The 14862-nt window shown below is 33.6% G+C and overlaps 2 protein-coding genes across 5 annotated transcripts; both read right to left on the reverse strand.

Moving 5' to 3' along the window:
* Window positions 1–353: 353 nt before the first annotated feature.
* Window positions 354–4534, reverse strand: LOC133676767 (DNA-(apurinic or apyrimidinic site) endonuclease, chloroplastic-like). Of its 4 annotated transcripts, none has more exons than XM_062098501.1 (11): window positions 4168–4534; window positions 3721–3904; window positions 3526–3626; window positions 3276–3340; window positions 2599–3089; window positions 2313–2423; window positions 1811–1948; window positions 1637–1684; window positions 1412–1492; window positions 1040–1199; window positions 354–746 (listed from the first exon to the last, which is right to left on the reverse strand). In XM_062098501.1, the coding sequence occupies exons 1-11, from the start codon at window positions 4218–4220 to the stop codon at window positions 625–627; spliced, it is 1554 nt and encodes a 517-aa protein (XP_061954485.1). In that variant the 5' UTR covers window positions 4221–4534; the 3' UTR covers window positions 354–624. The 4 variants fall into 4 exon arrangements, with proteins under 4 accessions (XP_061954485.1, XP_061954488.1, XP_061954486.1 ...); XM_062098504.1 differs by having other exon boundaries at window positions 3721–3896; window positions 4273–4533; XM_062098502.1 differs by having other exon boundaries at window positions 4273–4533.
* Window positions 4535–6896: 2362 nt separating this feature from the next.
* Window positions 6897–12037, reverse strand: LOC133677408 (glycosyltransferase-like At3g57200). The gene is made up of 11 exons (XM_062099455.1): window positions 11517–12037; window positions 10584–10733; window positions 10373–10425; window positions 9661–9769; window positions 9434–9568; window positions 9222–9266; window positions 8893–9080; window positions 8416–8557; window positions 8060–8106; window positions 7700–7787; window positions 6897–7570 (listed from the first exon to the last, which is right to left on the reverse strand). The coding sequence occupies exons 1-11, from the start codon at window positions 11847–11849 to the stop codon at window positions 7325–7327; spliced, it is 1536 nt and encodes a 511-aa protein (XP_061955439.1). The 5' UTR covers window positions 11850–12037; the 3' UTR covers window positions 6897–7324.
* Window positions 12038–14862: the final 2825 nt, after the last annotated feature.

Here is a 14862-nt window from a genome sequence, read left to right on the forward strand (position 1 = left end):
TGAAAGCTAATTCTGGGATTTACATGTAAGAAGGCCTTAATGTCAGCAACAAAAGGATCGATTTCCCGGTAGGAGCAGTCCTTGTTCTGCAGAATTTCATTGGCAGCAATTTTGCAATCTGCTTCAATTAACACTTCACCACTGATATGATTTATCAAATATAGAGCTTCCCTTATAGCCATTTCACCTTGTAGCACTGATCAACAACAATGTTTCCTGATGGTCTGTTTTTATATATTGAAACTTGCTTTCTCCATGTAGATGATCCACATCAAGAATCTATTAATTATTACAATCTACAAATTATTAGATACTTCCGGAGCATTACTTTCATAAAAAATAAAACGTGTGAATGATAATTAAAAAGCCGAAGTTTCACTAATTGATCATAATTTCAAAGTTGCAGTAGCCTTCAGATCCCACCTGCTTCAAATTTTCCATAAATTCCCTATACAAGACTTCAGTGCTGACAGAATTATGTTTTCTGCACCAACCGAAAGACCAAAAACATAAATACAACAGATTTGCCTCTGATCACCATCTAATTGCGTAGTCATTTGGAGTTGCTTGCCAAGACAAACTAATCCTTCTTGTATTTTGATGCAAGATATGGTTCTCGCAAAACTAAACCTTGAGAACAAGGCCAATAGGACAGTGATCACTCCCATTAACATCAGGGACAATGTAGGAGTCATGAACTTTGTCTGCTATGGATTCCGACACGAGAAAGTAGTCAAGCCGCCATCCTGTTTCAAATTTCAGTGCAGCTACATAAATCAAAATGCATTGAGATATGATTTAAAACTTCTCTGAGATATCTTACAATAGCTTGGCAATTTTATGAATATTACATAAAAATGAATTCGGGCCACATCAATACTTCAAACATTAGTATAGTTACTTTTACCTTCTACATCTTCTAAAGGTGAATCATTTTTTAAAAATCTGAAGATGTTTAAAAAAAATAAAAAAAATGGAAGTGCTCTTTTCTGGAAAGGATTTATAGTTTGGAACTTTTGGAATCCAGGTGGTGAGATACCTTTGTTAGTTTTCCGTCCACCATGTCGATAACCCCAGTAGGTATACCCAACAACATTAGGGTGCTGTTTTCTGAAGGTATCCACAAGTCCCTTCGATAAAAAGTTTGACCCAAATGATTGCCTTTCTTCTTGTGTAAACCCAGCGCTTCTTTTATTTCCCTAAACATGTGCAGAAAACAAGAGAAAAAGGAAATATTATAATGTGATTATAGTTGAAAATTTTGGTGATAATTTTATGATTGTAGGTTCAAAGCTATAAACATACATTTAAAACTCAACCTAAAATTGAGGATCCAATACATTTGCTGACCTAACCTAATTGAGAAAATTGAAAAAACTTGGTGCAAACACATGAAATTTAAATGACTTACTGCGGGATTGTAAATATCTATCTCCTGGTGAGCACAATTCAGATCACCAGTCAAAATGACAGGCTTTGACTTTTCAAGCTCCTGCACCAAGCATGCAAAGCAGCACAAGCATTATATCAACCATGGTCATAGCTTAGCAACTATGCCTTCTACAATTAAGATAAAAAAATATACATCTACCCCCCAAAATGAAGTTGTAAGTGTTCACTTGAAAATCATGCTTACTTTCATGTAATTGCTAAGAGATGGATCCCATTGTGTAATCCTGTACGACTAGAATTACAGTAGAGTTGTTAGTCCATGAATAAATCCACCTCAGAACAGAGAGATTAGGATGATAAAAGTACATGAAATAAAATAATCTAGTATAGTGATGGAAATAGAGCCAAGGCCAATTACCAGTCTTTTCAAGCCATCTCCAGAGTTAGGAACATAAGTATTTACTAAATAAAATGAATCAAACTCTGCTGTCACAACACGTCCCTCACTATCATGGTCTGGGATGCCTAGGCCATAGCAGACAGAAAGGGGCTTTATCTGTCACACAAAATGTTGATCTTCACTAAAATAAGTACTCACAAGCAAAACTATTATAAAAGCAAAATGCAAGTTTACAACTCAAAAAACTGGGATCAAACTACTTTTAGAGAGGTCAAAAAAGGATTACAACCTTTTTACCATGAAGGCAGAAATATTTGGTATTCAGAAATAGTTCAACTCAAATTCTAATCTCTAGAGCTTATATTTTCATCTATGATATTATTCTGCAATGTGGTATAATTTTATGACATGAATGATAGAGAGTCATCTACATCAGGAAAACATGTCTTTAGGAACAAATTTGATGTTCTATGATTCTAAAAAGAAATTCATGGACAGAGTCAGAAAAGGATAAGCATACCCGAGAGACAATTGCAGTCCCAGAATAACCAAGTTTAGCATTGCTACATGTCCAGAAGCTATTCTCATAACCATCTATCAGACATTGTTTGATGGAATCAACATCCTTCTCCTGCTTCCAAAATAAAAGGGAACAATCAAGGAACCGTCAATTTAAACAATTTAACCTAGGGTTTGGAATGATTAGGCACCAGATGCTAGATATTTGTTCCAGCAATGAAAACAAATGTTAATCAGAGAACTCTAATTAAACACTCAAGCAATCGTATGTGTAACAATACACTTGCCTGCAGTTTGGTCTCTTGCAAGCACAACACATCAAAGTTTTCCCTTTGGGCAAGTTCAAGGGCAGAGAATCCCTCAAACTTCAATAATGCTCTTAACCCATTGACATTCCAAGACATTAGCTTTACCGAGTTTCCATCAGTGAGAGGTGCAGGCCTCATGGTTCTGGGTTTATACGGAATCCACCCTTTCTGTGGCTTCTTATGTGAAAGAACTGTCCAGGGTTCAGCTTGAGGCAAAGTAACAAGATCATCGGTTTTAATTGAAAGCTTCCTCTTTGTAGTGACTATTTCAGTATCAACTTCGACAATTTCATCCTCAACAGGGGATTGTTTCATCCTTCTCTTGCTCTGTTTAAACCCAGAAACCTCTGAAGCAGTGTTAATGCTTACAACACAGCTCTCATCAGATGTACGTTTAGTATTCTTTTGCAGTGAAATATTTTCCAGAGAATTAAAGGAAACACGCTCTTCTAATTCCTGAGAGCTTTCACCTGCATGTGTGGGAAACAGCTAATTATCAGAATTTTGTAAATGAGAAAGATACTTTTTCAATAGTTAGAGAAAGTCCTCTTTCACCCTAGCTAATTAACAACGACCACATCAAGCTCCCAAATTTACTGCCAGAAAACATAAAGACTTATTTTAAAACTAGTATTTGTTACCATCTATCTGCTTACCCATGAAATGCTTTAAAGCAAATACAAGGTCACCTTTACGACCTTTGGCAGGGACTCCAAATTTCCTGAAATTCCAAAGCCAACATTGAAAACCAAGGATCAATACACATACAAATGCAGTGTTACTTTCATAAAAAACTTATGAAATCATTTTGACTCCAGAAAACCAAACAAGTGAGGTTAGAGACAAAAACTATTGCACTTTTCAGTCAAAACGAAACCTATATACAAGTATCGGAATTTCCTTTACCTCAATGTTGCCCTAAGTTCCTGAACTGTCATCGCTTCTATTTTTCCTGGATCATCCTTGATACTTTGAAATTCAACTGACTGGACTTGCCAGCAACTTTCCTAAAATTCCAGCCAGTCATTTATTACTCAACCATCCATTACTCCAAACATCACAAAACCATATCAAATTTATTTATTATTTTCAAACACTAACCTCGATTAAAACATTCTCACTACAATCACCACTCGTCCCCTTAAGTTTACTATCTTTCTTGTCATCAACAATTGAAGCAGCAGCAGATTTGGTTGAACTCGAGACACCTCGTTTAGAACTCATCACCCTTAATCTCAAAGAACCCAGTTGTCCAATCTTCAAGCTCCTTGACCTAGCTGCAAAACTACAGCATTCTATTTCAATTACTGCTTTCTTATTTCAAAACAACAAAAGCTACAATTTTCCATTCCCTTCACATTCAACTAACAAAACTATCATGTATCTTAATCAAGTTATGAACTTTCAGCGAACCTATTATTGTAAAAGCAACAAAGGTGAAGTATTTGCTAACAAAATCAAACGAAAAGGCAAAACCATGCAAAAAGCTTCAAACTTTGAACTGGAATAAAAGAGAGAAATAAAACTATTCAAAAAGAGTCTTAAAACCTGGAGAGATTAATGAAAGACTTGACCCCTATTTGCAACGCTTGAAGATTCATTGATCAAGAAATGAATAAACCCAGTAAGATAGAGTGACACAGGGGTGCGTACGTTAAGCTGGATTGGGGCGCAGGTTAGCATTAGCAGCATGTGATAAAGAACCGCCAATGTGGGTTTTGTTTTGCAGAGAGGGAATGAGAAGAGGATTATAGAAACACCTCGTCTTTGGGCACACGTTCGCTTTTCCGCAGGAATTTCGCACAATTTATGTTTTCCAATACTCTTGACTTTACCTTTTCTTCTCTCGACTGGCTGGAAAGCTTTTCAGTTTGGACTTTGGAGTTAAGTGGTGTTCACTCTAGTGTTTAGCATGGGCAGCCGAGGTGTAAAAAAGCTCGGCAGATATTATTAACATTAACGTTAATATTAAAAACTAAAAAGAATAATAATAATAATAATAATAAAAAAGCATAGAGAATCCACTATGTATATTTTTTTTCCAGGTAAGGCATAAACAACGAGAGGAAAAGAAAAACAAACATTGTCAAAGCCACATCTTGGCTGCACCGTTAAGATTCTCCGTTTTATGAGAGAGTTCTAGCCGAGATAATTTCAACTATATCAAAAAAACAATCATCAAAGCTGGGAGGAAGCATAGTTTTAAAACCTCGTATGACCAGCAAGTTAACCCGGGAACTAATTAATCCGAAGCTAGAATGAATCTGAGTTTTAAAAAAAATAAAAAAAGTCAAAGACTTTATGACTCAGTTAAAATATCAGTGGCAATTTATTAGTTATTTTTTAAAAAAATCAAAACAATATTATTTTGATTTATAAAAAATAGGGTTGATCCAGGTGACCCGGAAAAAACTTGTAATCCAGGCTTTAGACCGAGTTTAAAAACTCTGGGAGGAAGTTGCATGTGACTTTTTTATTTTAATTTGATCCCTCAACATATTTTTTTTATTTGATCCTTAATAATTTGACAACTCTTTAATTTAGTTCTAAATTCCATCTTACTCGAGATCAATAAAGCTCCAATTAGAGAGAAAAGAAAGGAGGAAAAGTTAAAGAGATAGATGATAAAAATGGATTAGTTCATTGTAGTTGTATCATAACTCGAATCATAAATTTAATAGGTTAATACGAGTTAATTAAGATCGATCCAATGACATTATCTTTTCATTTCACTCTCCAAACTTTTTCTTCAATTTAATTCTTTGATAATTCATTATTCACATTCTAACCTAATTAGGTTAGGCGAAGACTAAAATGATGTTAAAAAAATATTGGAGCTAAATCAGGTATTGGGGTTGATAATAGGCTCACTTGAATAGATCATGCCAAGTCAGCTCTAACACAATTAAATTGTCATACAAAAAATCATAATATACTATGAAGCTATATAAATTGAAAAATCACATTTTCTATTCTCATAATTTATAAATTATATAACATTTTAAATATATATATATATATATATACCCAAAAAAATCAACAAAAAATTGGAATTATTTTAAAAAAATAATTTTTTATTTCAATTAATGACTCAAAAAACTTGACTATGTTAAAAATATCAAAATTATCATTCTCCCTTTCTTTACTAAATATAAAACCTCAGATCATCATCCACCGCCATACTTGTCGTAATCTAGCCACCCAAACCTAACAAAAATCTGGATCATCATCATCATCATCATCAATTTACATATCTGGAGACTGATGAACAAATGCTTGAAATATCACTGACAACAAGAATTTCCTAGAGCTGCCTTGCATTTTGCCATTTTGCCATTTTTTTAGTCACACCGTTTATCGAAAACCTTGTGTACTTTCTTAACGAAGGAAAAAAAAAAAGACTATCAAAACAGAACCACATCGAACTGAGCTCACACTGAAGCTGAAACTGAAGACGGATAAATGGTTGAATGGATAGTTTACTGTTTTTTTTTAACGAATATTGACACGTGTGATGATGACCGATTAATTTTGTTAAAAACACTTATCGAGATTTCAATGTTCATTTTAGATTTTTCATCCTCAACAATGGCACCCACGTGTCTTTTTATGCTTGAATTGACTTTAAATTTGGCTGTAGTTGTTAGCAGCAAGACTAAAAAGTAGTTATATATTTTTTCGTTTATAAATTTATTAAATTAATATTTTTTTAAAAAAATTATTTTTAATATTAGCATATAAAAATAATCCAAAAAAATATTACAAAAAATTAAATCTTTATTTGAATCACATGACTAAATTATTTCATTTAAATTCCTTTTCAATTATTAGAAAAATATCGAGGCTAAGCTTCGTGTCCTTTTTATACCAATATAACCATGTTAGAATCAAAACTTAAATATATTACAAATATATAATCTTGATACACATTATTTTTAAAAAAATCTTGTGACAAAACATGAAATTATAACACTTTATCAAGTTTCAGTTTGAGGTAAAACATGCATTTCTAAATTAATAAAAAAAAATTTCTTATCATGATTTCTCCTTGGACTCCAACAATGGAGAACATTTCAACGGTTTCTTTAGCTAAGTTGCCATGGTGTTTTTCTCCTTCTATTGTTCTTTTTATTTGTCCGGTAATTTCCAGGCGATCATTAAAGTCGAACTACTACTTGTATCATCGATACATTTGCCTGCAAGATCTAATAAGAGCCGACAAAATTACAAACATTTTCATCAGAATAAATGAGCTGCTAAAGTAGAGATAGAGGAGATGAACGAAAAAGTCCACCTTTCGTATCTTGAATGGGGAACGTATGCTGTTATATGTTTCCCCCATACAGCGTGTAAACCAGCAATTGGATTAGCAGGGGCTTCAGATTACAACTGCACGCAATCAGCTATGGCAACCAGAAAAACTACCACGACGACAAAAATCAAGATGTATAATCAGAATCTCGCTCTACACCTCTCACTCTACAGAACCTAATATCTAAACCAAAATGTACATCAGCGCTTGGGTAATGATCGGGAAAGAGCCCCATGAAACTGCACATCGAAGTGCCCCATCTCAACAGTGATAACTGCTTTTCTTGCTACCTCAAGTTCTTGCTCATCAATATTGTCAAGAACTTTACATACCTCTTCAATCAATAACACGACCAGCGAGAAGGGGGTAAGGGTTAATGTGCATGTAATGCGATCACATCTCCATGTAAATACCTTCCAGGCCAGGAGGAGATAGGGGTGGAATTGCTGAAGAAAAAGAGGCGTTGTCAGGGATCTGCAAGACCCTTCTTGCAGTTGCCTTAGATTCTCCATCATGGCCAATCTTACTTGAGGTAGCAACTCCAGCTGTGGAAGAGTTCGTAACTGATGACAAGACCTTCTGTGCCGATGCTATCACAGAGGTAAAAACACCAGTTTCCCTAAGTCTCTGTACAATAACCTGTGAACAGAAAATTAAGAAGACATCAGGAATATGCTCGTTGAGATCCACACCAAACAAACTCCTCTGTTCAAAGATGGGACTTGAAAAAGAAAGCTTTGGATGGAAAATTTGGGCAGTAAAACACACCATGGGAGCATAGATGCGGGTCAGGATGCCTTTTCTCAAGAGTTTCAGGTTCAGTGCTTTGTCAGTCCACACAATGCGTTCCCGGTACCTGGTGCAATGAGGAATTGAATATGATGAGCAGTTATTTAGGATGTTTTTTTTTTTTGAACAACCAATTATTTAGGATACAGATATGCATTTTAGGGCAAAAACCATCATCAATCCCAATGATGGAAGGAAACTCGCACATCGTTGGAATTGTGAGCATAAAATCTCTAATTTTATGATTGCACAATGTTTGGTATTTATGCAACTTCAAGAGGGGTCAATGGATTCAAGACTGTAAAACAAAATGCAGGAAAATGGTAATATCTGTAGTACCAGTGAAGCATTTCCTCCTCAGTTGCTGTTGAAGCAATTATGAATGCCTGTTCAGTATAAAACAATGATATAGTTGTAAGTGAACATTAATAGAATACCAAGTCTTGTCATGAAATGCTCTCATCATGTTTTTTCTGATAAATATAAACTCGAGAGAGAAGTTGCATCAACTGCGAGGGAAATAAAAACAACATATATAATCCCAAACTAAGATTATGCTGATTGTGCAGACTTAGGTCATCTTGGCAACAGAATCAGTTCTCCTCAAAAGAATAAGAGGAACACGAGAAATTCAACAGGCAATATTTCTACCTAGAAACACAGAGCAGAAAAGAAATCCATGCATGAAAACTCACAGCTCTGTCGAATTCCAACATGAAGCATCTTTTGACATCCTCCTTTGTAGGCTTGCATCCACACCGATCACGTCTCGAAGTCAAATCAGAAAATTTAGGGTATGTGTAATGCAGAACAGCAGCCTCCTCCAATTTAACCTCACTAGCAAAGTTTACAGAGAAACTTTTAAAGGAGTGCAGCAAATAAAGAAACTATAGATTCAACTCTTTATGCATGCATCGGCAGCGTCAAGTCAGGATAGATGACCAGAATATGCAGATACACAAACTGAAATACAGGCAATGACTGTGAAGTGGTGACATGCCAAAAAAAGATGCACGAATGCAATAAAATGCATGGTCAGGTCCTATTCATCTGATGGTAAATTTAAGTTCATTTCTTATATGCATTCACAAGCAGAACATGCAAAAAGCAACAAAATAAAACAAGAGAAGAGTATGACATGCACATGAAATTGTCAGATAGAATGACAGTACTTGGGTGTTTTCATATAGTTATGCCATCTGTGTGCGCCATTAGGACGAAGATGATCTTGAATACGAGCAGCAGATTTCCCATTCCCATATGTCAAAAAATAATTTGGATTACCACGGGTTGCTTCCTTATAATTTCCAAAGTATACATCTTTGGGAAGATGGTCATAGTTCTTCTTGAACATTGAGACCTACGTCCACAAAATAAAAAGATATGAACTAGTGGTGCGCGTCTGAGAGAGGAAATACTAAAAATCCAAAAACACACTGACAAATACATATTAGGCAACAGTTATTGAATTAGCTTAAGTTGTGAGAAAAATAAAAGGTACCTCACTAAAAGGTTCCTTGATATCATCTCGCTCAACACTGCTCTCCTGAAATGGATTTTATGATCATCAAATTTCAAGAAGAATGGTAGTACAAAAGAAGCCAATAGGTACACATTGTGTTGAGCATAAATTTTTTGACACCAAAGCCCACAAATCAAGCTTGCAAGAAGTAATATATATCATATAAATTTTCTAAAAGTAGTTCAACTCACGTAATTTGGAAAGATAACCATATCAACATTTCCAGGCACATCTGAGAGCAACTGTCTCAAGGAATATTCACGAGCTCCAGCAGGATGAATGAGCTCATCGGTGTCAAGATGGATAATCCAGTCCATACCCGCCTCCTAAAATTTCAATACATAAAATATGTAAAGATGTCATAAAAAATTTCAATAAGAGATGGCTTATGAAGCATATGAGAATGTACTCTTCATACCCTTGCCATGACAATAGCCATTTCCATATTGAGGGATTGCTTCACAAATAGCTCGTAGTTACATGGTTTGTAGAAGAAGCTTGCCAACCAAGTCTCATTCCAGATCCGACTAATAGGCCAAAACATAATAAAAATAACAAAATTAAATGAGATTCGGTCAGATTAAAAATAACAGATATGTAAGGACAAGAATAACCAACATCAAAAATATTGTGAAAGAAGGGGCTAGTTTTCCTGATTTTAGAATAGAATAGTAACAAGAAGAACATATAATCGCCACTGAGTAGATTAGGACTGAAGCTGAGTTGAGTAGCATTCAACAATGTCTAAGTGAAGGAAACAGTATCTATTCAAATACTTTACATCATTCCTAAGCACGTATATTAAGTTCATGGCCACTTCAATAGAAATACATTTCACCACATGATGGTCAATATTCTTCAGAAGTTCCCTGACCGAATCACTCTATTAAATCCTTGTATCTTGAATTATCAACAAACATATCCAAGGTTAGCTGTGATTTGAAAGAGTACACAGAGCATAAAATGACAAAACCAAATCACCCACACCTAACCAACATTCTAAATATGGACAATAGAAAAGATGCTGCCATCTTTTCTGTATATCATATCTATGAAGAGGAGAGACTGGTGTTCAAAGTATTTCAGCTTAACTAACTTAAATAGAGACATCCAAGAGAAAAGACATCAACCTTTTAGCTTGTTGTTCCTCTAATTCTCTTGTTCTGTATATAACTTTTACCCCCTGCAAAAGACGTGCAAAGCCCATCAAAACAAACATTCAGAAGATACAAACAGAAAAAAGAAAAAACCACAGAAAAGCAAACACACAGCCCCAGAAGCATAAAAACAAGTTAAAGCTATAGCACAGATGTGGTATCAGGAAACTGAAAATTAACTCACCGGAATCGTTTCCAAGACTTTAGATACAGTGGGGGAGGCAGCTTTCCCCTCCACAAAAAGAAAAAAAGTTGAGACTCCCATAACCTTGTGATAAAAAATCCATGGTAAAGTCTGCTCTAAGCCAGCAGAGGTGCTTGTTGTTATACATATCTGCCAGGAAGCAAAATTATGAAAGCAAGTGTCTTAATTCCCATCACATAACTCACAAAAGTAAACATTTCAAAAGAACAAAACATCTTAATATCCATAACATTCGATCTGGTAGCTGCATTTATCAACGATCAGTTCAGTTGTTGAACTAACGAACAACTAGGACAGATGGAGAAAGTAGTTAAACTCCAAACAAATTGCCATAAACCAGGGTAAGCTAAATGAAACTAATTCTAGGACTAATATGCATTCGACTCAAATTATCCACATAGGCAATGCTAAAATGAACGGGTCAATATTCAAACAATTGTTAACACAATCACCCAACAGAAACGTTCTTGTTGATCATATCTTTGCGGTGATCAAACAATTTAAAGCCAAACCAAGACTGCATCAAAATAACTTGCCTCGCTCCTATTTTCAGTGATCAGATAAAACAAAAAATATACATTGCAGAAATCAAAATATTTTATTTTCCGTTTTTTTAATTATCATACACATGATCGACAGAAAATAAAGCTAAAAATATTGAATTTTAAAAAAAAACCCAAAATTACAAACCAAGATCATTAATAAAAAAATCCATAAATTTTAATTTTTAATGTCTAATCAATCTTTTTAATGGAATCCTAATCATATACTATCGGAATCAGCATTTACCAGATACCCAGATCCTAAACCAGACCCGAAAACCCAAATCCTAACAAACCCATAAAAAATCAATCACTCTTAAAACATCCCAAAAACCCAACCCCACAAAAACTAAAAGAAAAAATAAATCACCTTGGGTTTCAGATCCGACCCGAACCCGAATTTCCAATCACGAAAATAAGGAAAGGAAAGGGAATGACTCTGACCCAGAAGATCCGTACACCCTGAACCCAAATTCCTAACCGTATCCTTAATCGACCCACTGGTAGATTCCATTCCGGGAAACTCGTGGTGATCAGGAGACCACCGGGTAATGGGGTCGGTCAACCCGCCCCGCCATTGAAGAAGAAATGCAAAAGCGGCTAAGGTTAATGGAAGAAGAGTTAGAAGTAATAATAAACGCGAAGTAAAAACATTGGCAGAAGATGTTTGTGATATTGAGGTGGTGGGTCTTGAACCCGCCATTCGAAAGAAATAAATATAGAGAGAGGGGGGGGTTAGTGGTGCATAAATGTGAGCAGATAAATGAATTTGTGAGTAGAGAGTGGATTTATTGAGAGAGAGAGGGAGGGAAACCAAAGAGGGAGGGAGGAGTTGTCCTCAATGGAATGGAGGAAAGAATGTGACGAGAGACGGAGGAATTTTGTCGTTGGGTGTGGGTTATTGCCGTCTTTCATTTTAATTTTATTAATATTATTCTTTCTTTCTTTTATTAAAATTTAATTGATTTATCATGAATAATAAACGTAAGAAATTCTTTTTAATATAGATTTTTCCTTGAATGTAAAAAAGTTAATGAGTTAAAAATCTTTTAAAAAAACTTTGTTCTAGACAAATTTATTGTTTTAATAAATTTTATTAGATATTGATTTTAAAATTCAAACCTAAAAGATAAAATAAATTCATATTAACTATTTAAAATATAATTTTTAAACTCGGCTTAATATTTGCTGAAATGAAGGCTTAGATTGTCAGGAAAATTTTAAAAAAATATTATTTTAGATAAAATAATTTTAAAAAAATTATTAAAATTAACATAGTTAGATTAATAAAATCGTAAATTGACATGTCAGGTCGCATAAATTTAACCAAATTAATATAAAAATAATAATAATTTAAATTAAACTATAAATCAATATAAGAGGCATGCAAGGTTTAATAACTTATACTTTAAAGTTGTTTAAGTAATTAACAAAAACTAAAATGGTTTTAAAACCTCCTATGTAATTATTTTATAGTTTAATTATATGAAATTAAACTTAGAATTAAAGAAAATACATGTTTCACCTTAAATACATGATAAGTTTTATTTTTATCTAAAAATTTATTTATTTTTTATCACTAAATTAAAAAGATGCGAGAAAAAATTGTCAAAAAATAATAAAAAAAAAAGAGAAAATGATTGGTTGTCTCGATATCAATAGTAAAAATGATCAAATTTGGTATCAATGAATTTAATTCGATGATGAAAGTTCGAGTGAGTTTTTCCAGTAAACATGTCTAAAAAAAAATCGAGTCCCGTTTTGATTTTTCAGGTTCAATTGATTTTGGTTTTCTTTAATGATTTTGAAGTATTTTGAAATTAATAGATGATTTATAAAGATTTTTATAGTATTTATTAGGTTATTTTGAGTGAAAATGGATTGATAAATGTATTTTCAATTCAAAAAAGCATCCTCATGATCTTTCAACAACACATAAATGGCTAGATCTTCAGCCGGATATAATAAGTGAAATATAATCTACTTTTTTAAAATAAATTTAAAAAATTAATTAAAACAATAACATAGCGCAAGAAATAAACTAGCTGCTTGGTATGCTAGCACGCGGGATATGATAGCGGTCCATGATAAATTGTAATTGGAGAAAATAGTCCTCTTACTTTTTTTTACAGTGGCCATAAGAAAACAAATAAAAATGATTGAGCATAACTTTTCTTAAAACAAGATTCCAAGCTTTATCAAGCATTGGCAGGATTATAGGATCGATAGAAAAAGAAAGACTATCTTGAATAAGCCTTTCTTTTTTCTGGTCAATATATAACAAAAATAAATAATATTTATTTTCGTAATAACCTCGCCAATGAATCATCCAATATTTTTGGTAAAGCACGATTAACGTATTACCACACAGAAAGAGAGGGGAGGTGGCAGGCTTTTTTCTTAATTTTACCATTTTTTTTTTAATAAGATAGTATTCCAACTTTCAATCATAGTTTTCTGTCTTCACAAAAATATCACATACCTTCTTATAGTGCTATGTTTGTTTACAAGTTTGATCTCATTTGCAAACAAATCTGATAGCTTGTTCGTAAATGTAATAGATATTCTTGAAACTAGGTTTTTTATCATAAAACTCGACTCAAATTCGGACCGGCTCATGCCAAGCAACCAAAAAAGTATGAACCATTAACCATTAAGAACTAAGGCACCGTTTGGGAACGCGGCTGCGGTTGCGTCCCTAAAAAATTTGAATTTTTTTTTGTTTTTGTTAAAATTTAATATGATTTGTACGTTTTGGATCGTTTTGATGTGCTGATGTCAAAAATGATTTTTAAAAAATGAAAAAACATCGTTGGCATGCATTTTGGCACGAAAAGTTATTTGAAAAGCACCCGCAACCACACTGCCAAACACGCTCTAAGAACTCAAACTAACCCATCACCACTCGTCGCATGCCAAAACACAGCCTCAACCATCCCACAATGTTGACAGGTTTAGACCATTCACTATTATATTCGGTTCTGTTTGAGATTGTAATAGCGGTTATGATTTGAAATTTTTTTTATTTATAAATATATCAAAATAATTTTTATTTTATTTTAAAAAAATATAATTTCAATCAACACAGAGATGAATAGCCGGTGGAATAAAGTTTTGCGTTGCCATTGGAGCACGAGTCAGCAAGCTGGTGTGGTATTTAAAAATATATTTTTGTACTTGGTTCTTCGTGGCATTAACATTCTTGTTTTGTTTCCTGGCACTTGTTTTAAAGGGAGATTGTCGTGATGATTGGGACATGACACCAAGAGAGCTAGCATCTCCGGTGGGCTATGTTTTGATACCAGCAGCATTGTGATAAATGCTATGGATCATCGCAATAAATGCAACATTCATTTTTTTATTTTTTTATTTTTTTATTAATTTTACGAATTTTAAAATTAACAATTATATACTCATCTAATCACCCTATTCAAGGATGCAACATTCGATCTTAATTACACTTGTATGACATGTATATTTCTTTTTTTTTTCTACCTATGCAGTTTGGTGTGTTTTCCAAATATTTATATTTTTTAATAATGAAGGTATTATTAGATAATATTCATACAAGAATACTGAATTTTTCTACTCGAATCTTGACAACATCATTTACATCTTAGATGATGTTTTCGTTGAGGAAATTTTTGGTTAAAAGATCACCTCGTGGACGGATAACTAAATATCTGTTTTTTCATTATAATTTATTTTTTAAAGTG

The sequence above is a fragment of the Populus nigra genome, chromosome 17 (assembly GCF_951802175.1).
Source record: "Populus nigra chromosome 17, ddPopNigr1.1, whole genome shotgun sequence".
Taxonomy (NCBI): Eukaryota; Viridiplantae; Streptophyta; class Magnoliopsida; order Malpighiales; family Salicaceae; genus Populus; species Populus nigra.

Excerpts from the sequence above, each read along its gene's own strand:
- LOC133676767 (XM_062098501.1), bottom strand. The coding sequence starts at position 4,220 with ATGAATCTTCAAGCGTTGCAAATAGGGGTCAAGTCTTTCATTAATCTC. Across the intron at positions 3,090-3,275 it reads TGCTTTAAAGCATTTCATGG|GTGAAAGCTCTCAGGAATTA; the intron begins GTAAGCAGATAG and ends CCACACATGCAG. Across the intron at positions 1,493-1,636 it reads CTCTTAGCAATTACATGAAA|GAGCTTGAAAAGTCAAAGCC; the intron begins GTAAGCATGATT and ends TGCTTGGTGCAG.
- LOC133677408 (XM_062099455.1), bottom strand. The coding sequence starts at position 11,849 with ATGGCGGGTTCAAGACCCACCACCTCAATATCACAAACATCTTCTGCC. Across the intron at positions 9,267-9,433 it reads TGGTTATCTTTCCAAATTAC|GAGAGCAGTGTTGAGCGAGA; the intron begins GTGAGTTGAACT and ends AATCCATTTCAG. Across the intron at positions 9,081-9,221 it reads TCAAGGAACCTTTTAGTGAG|GTCTCAATGTTCAAGAAGAA; the intron begins GTACCTTTTATT and ends TTGTGGACGTAG.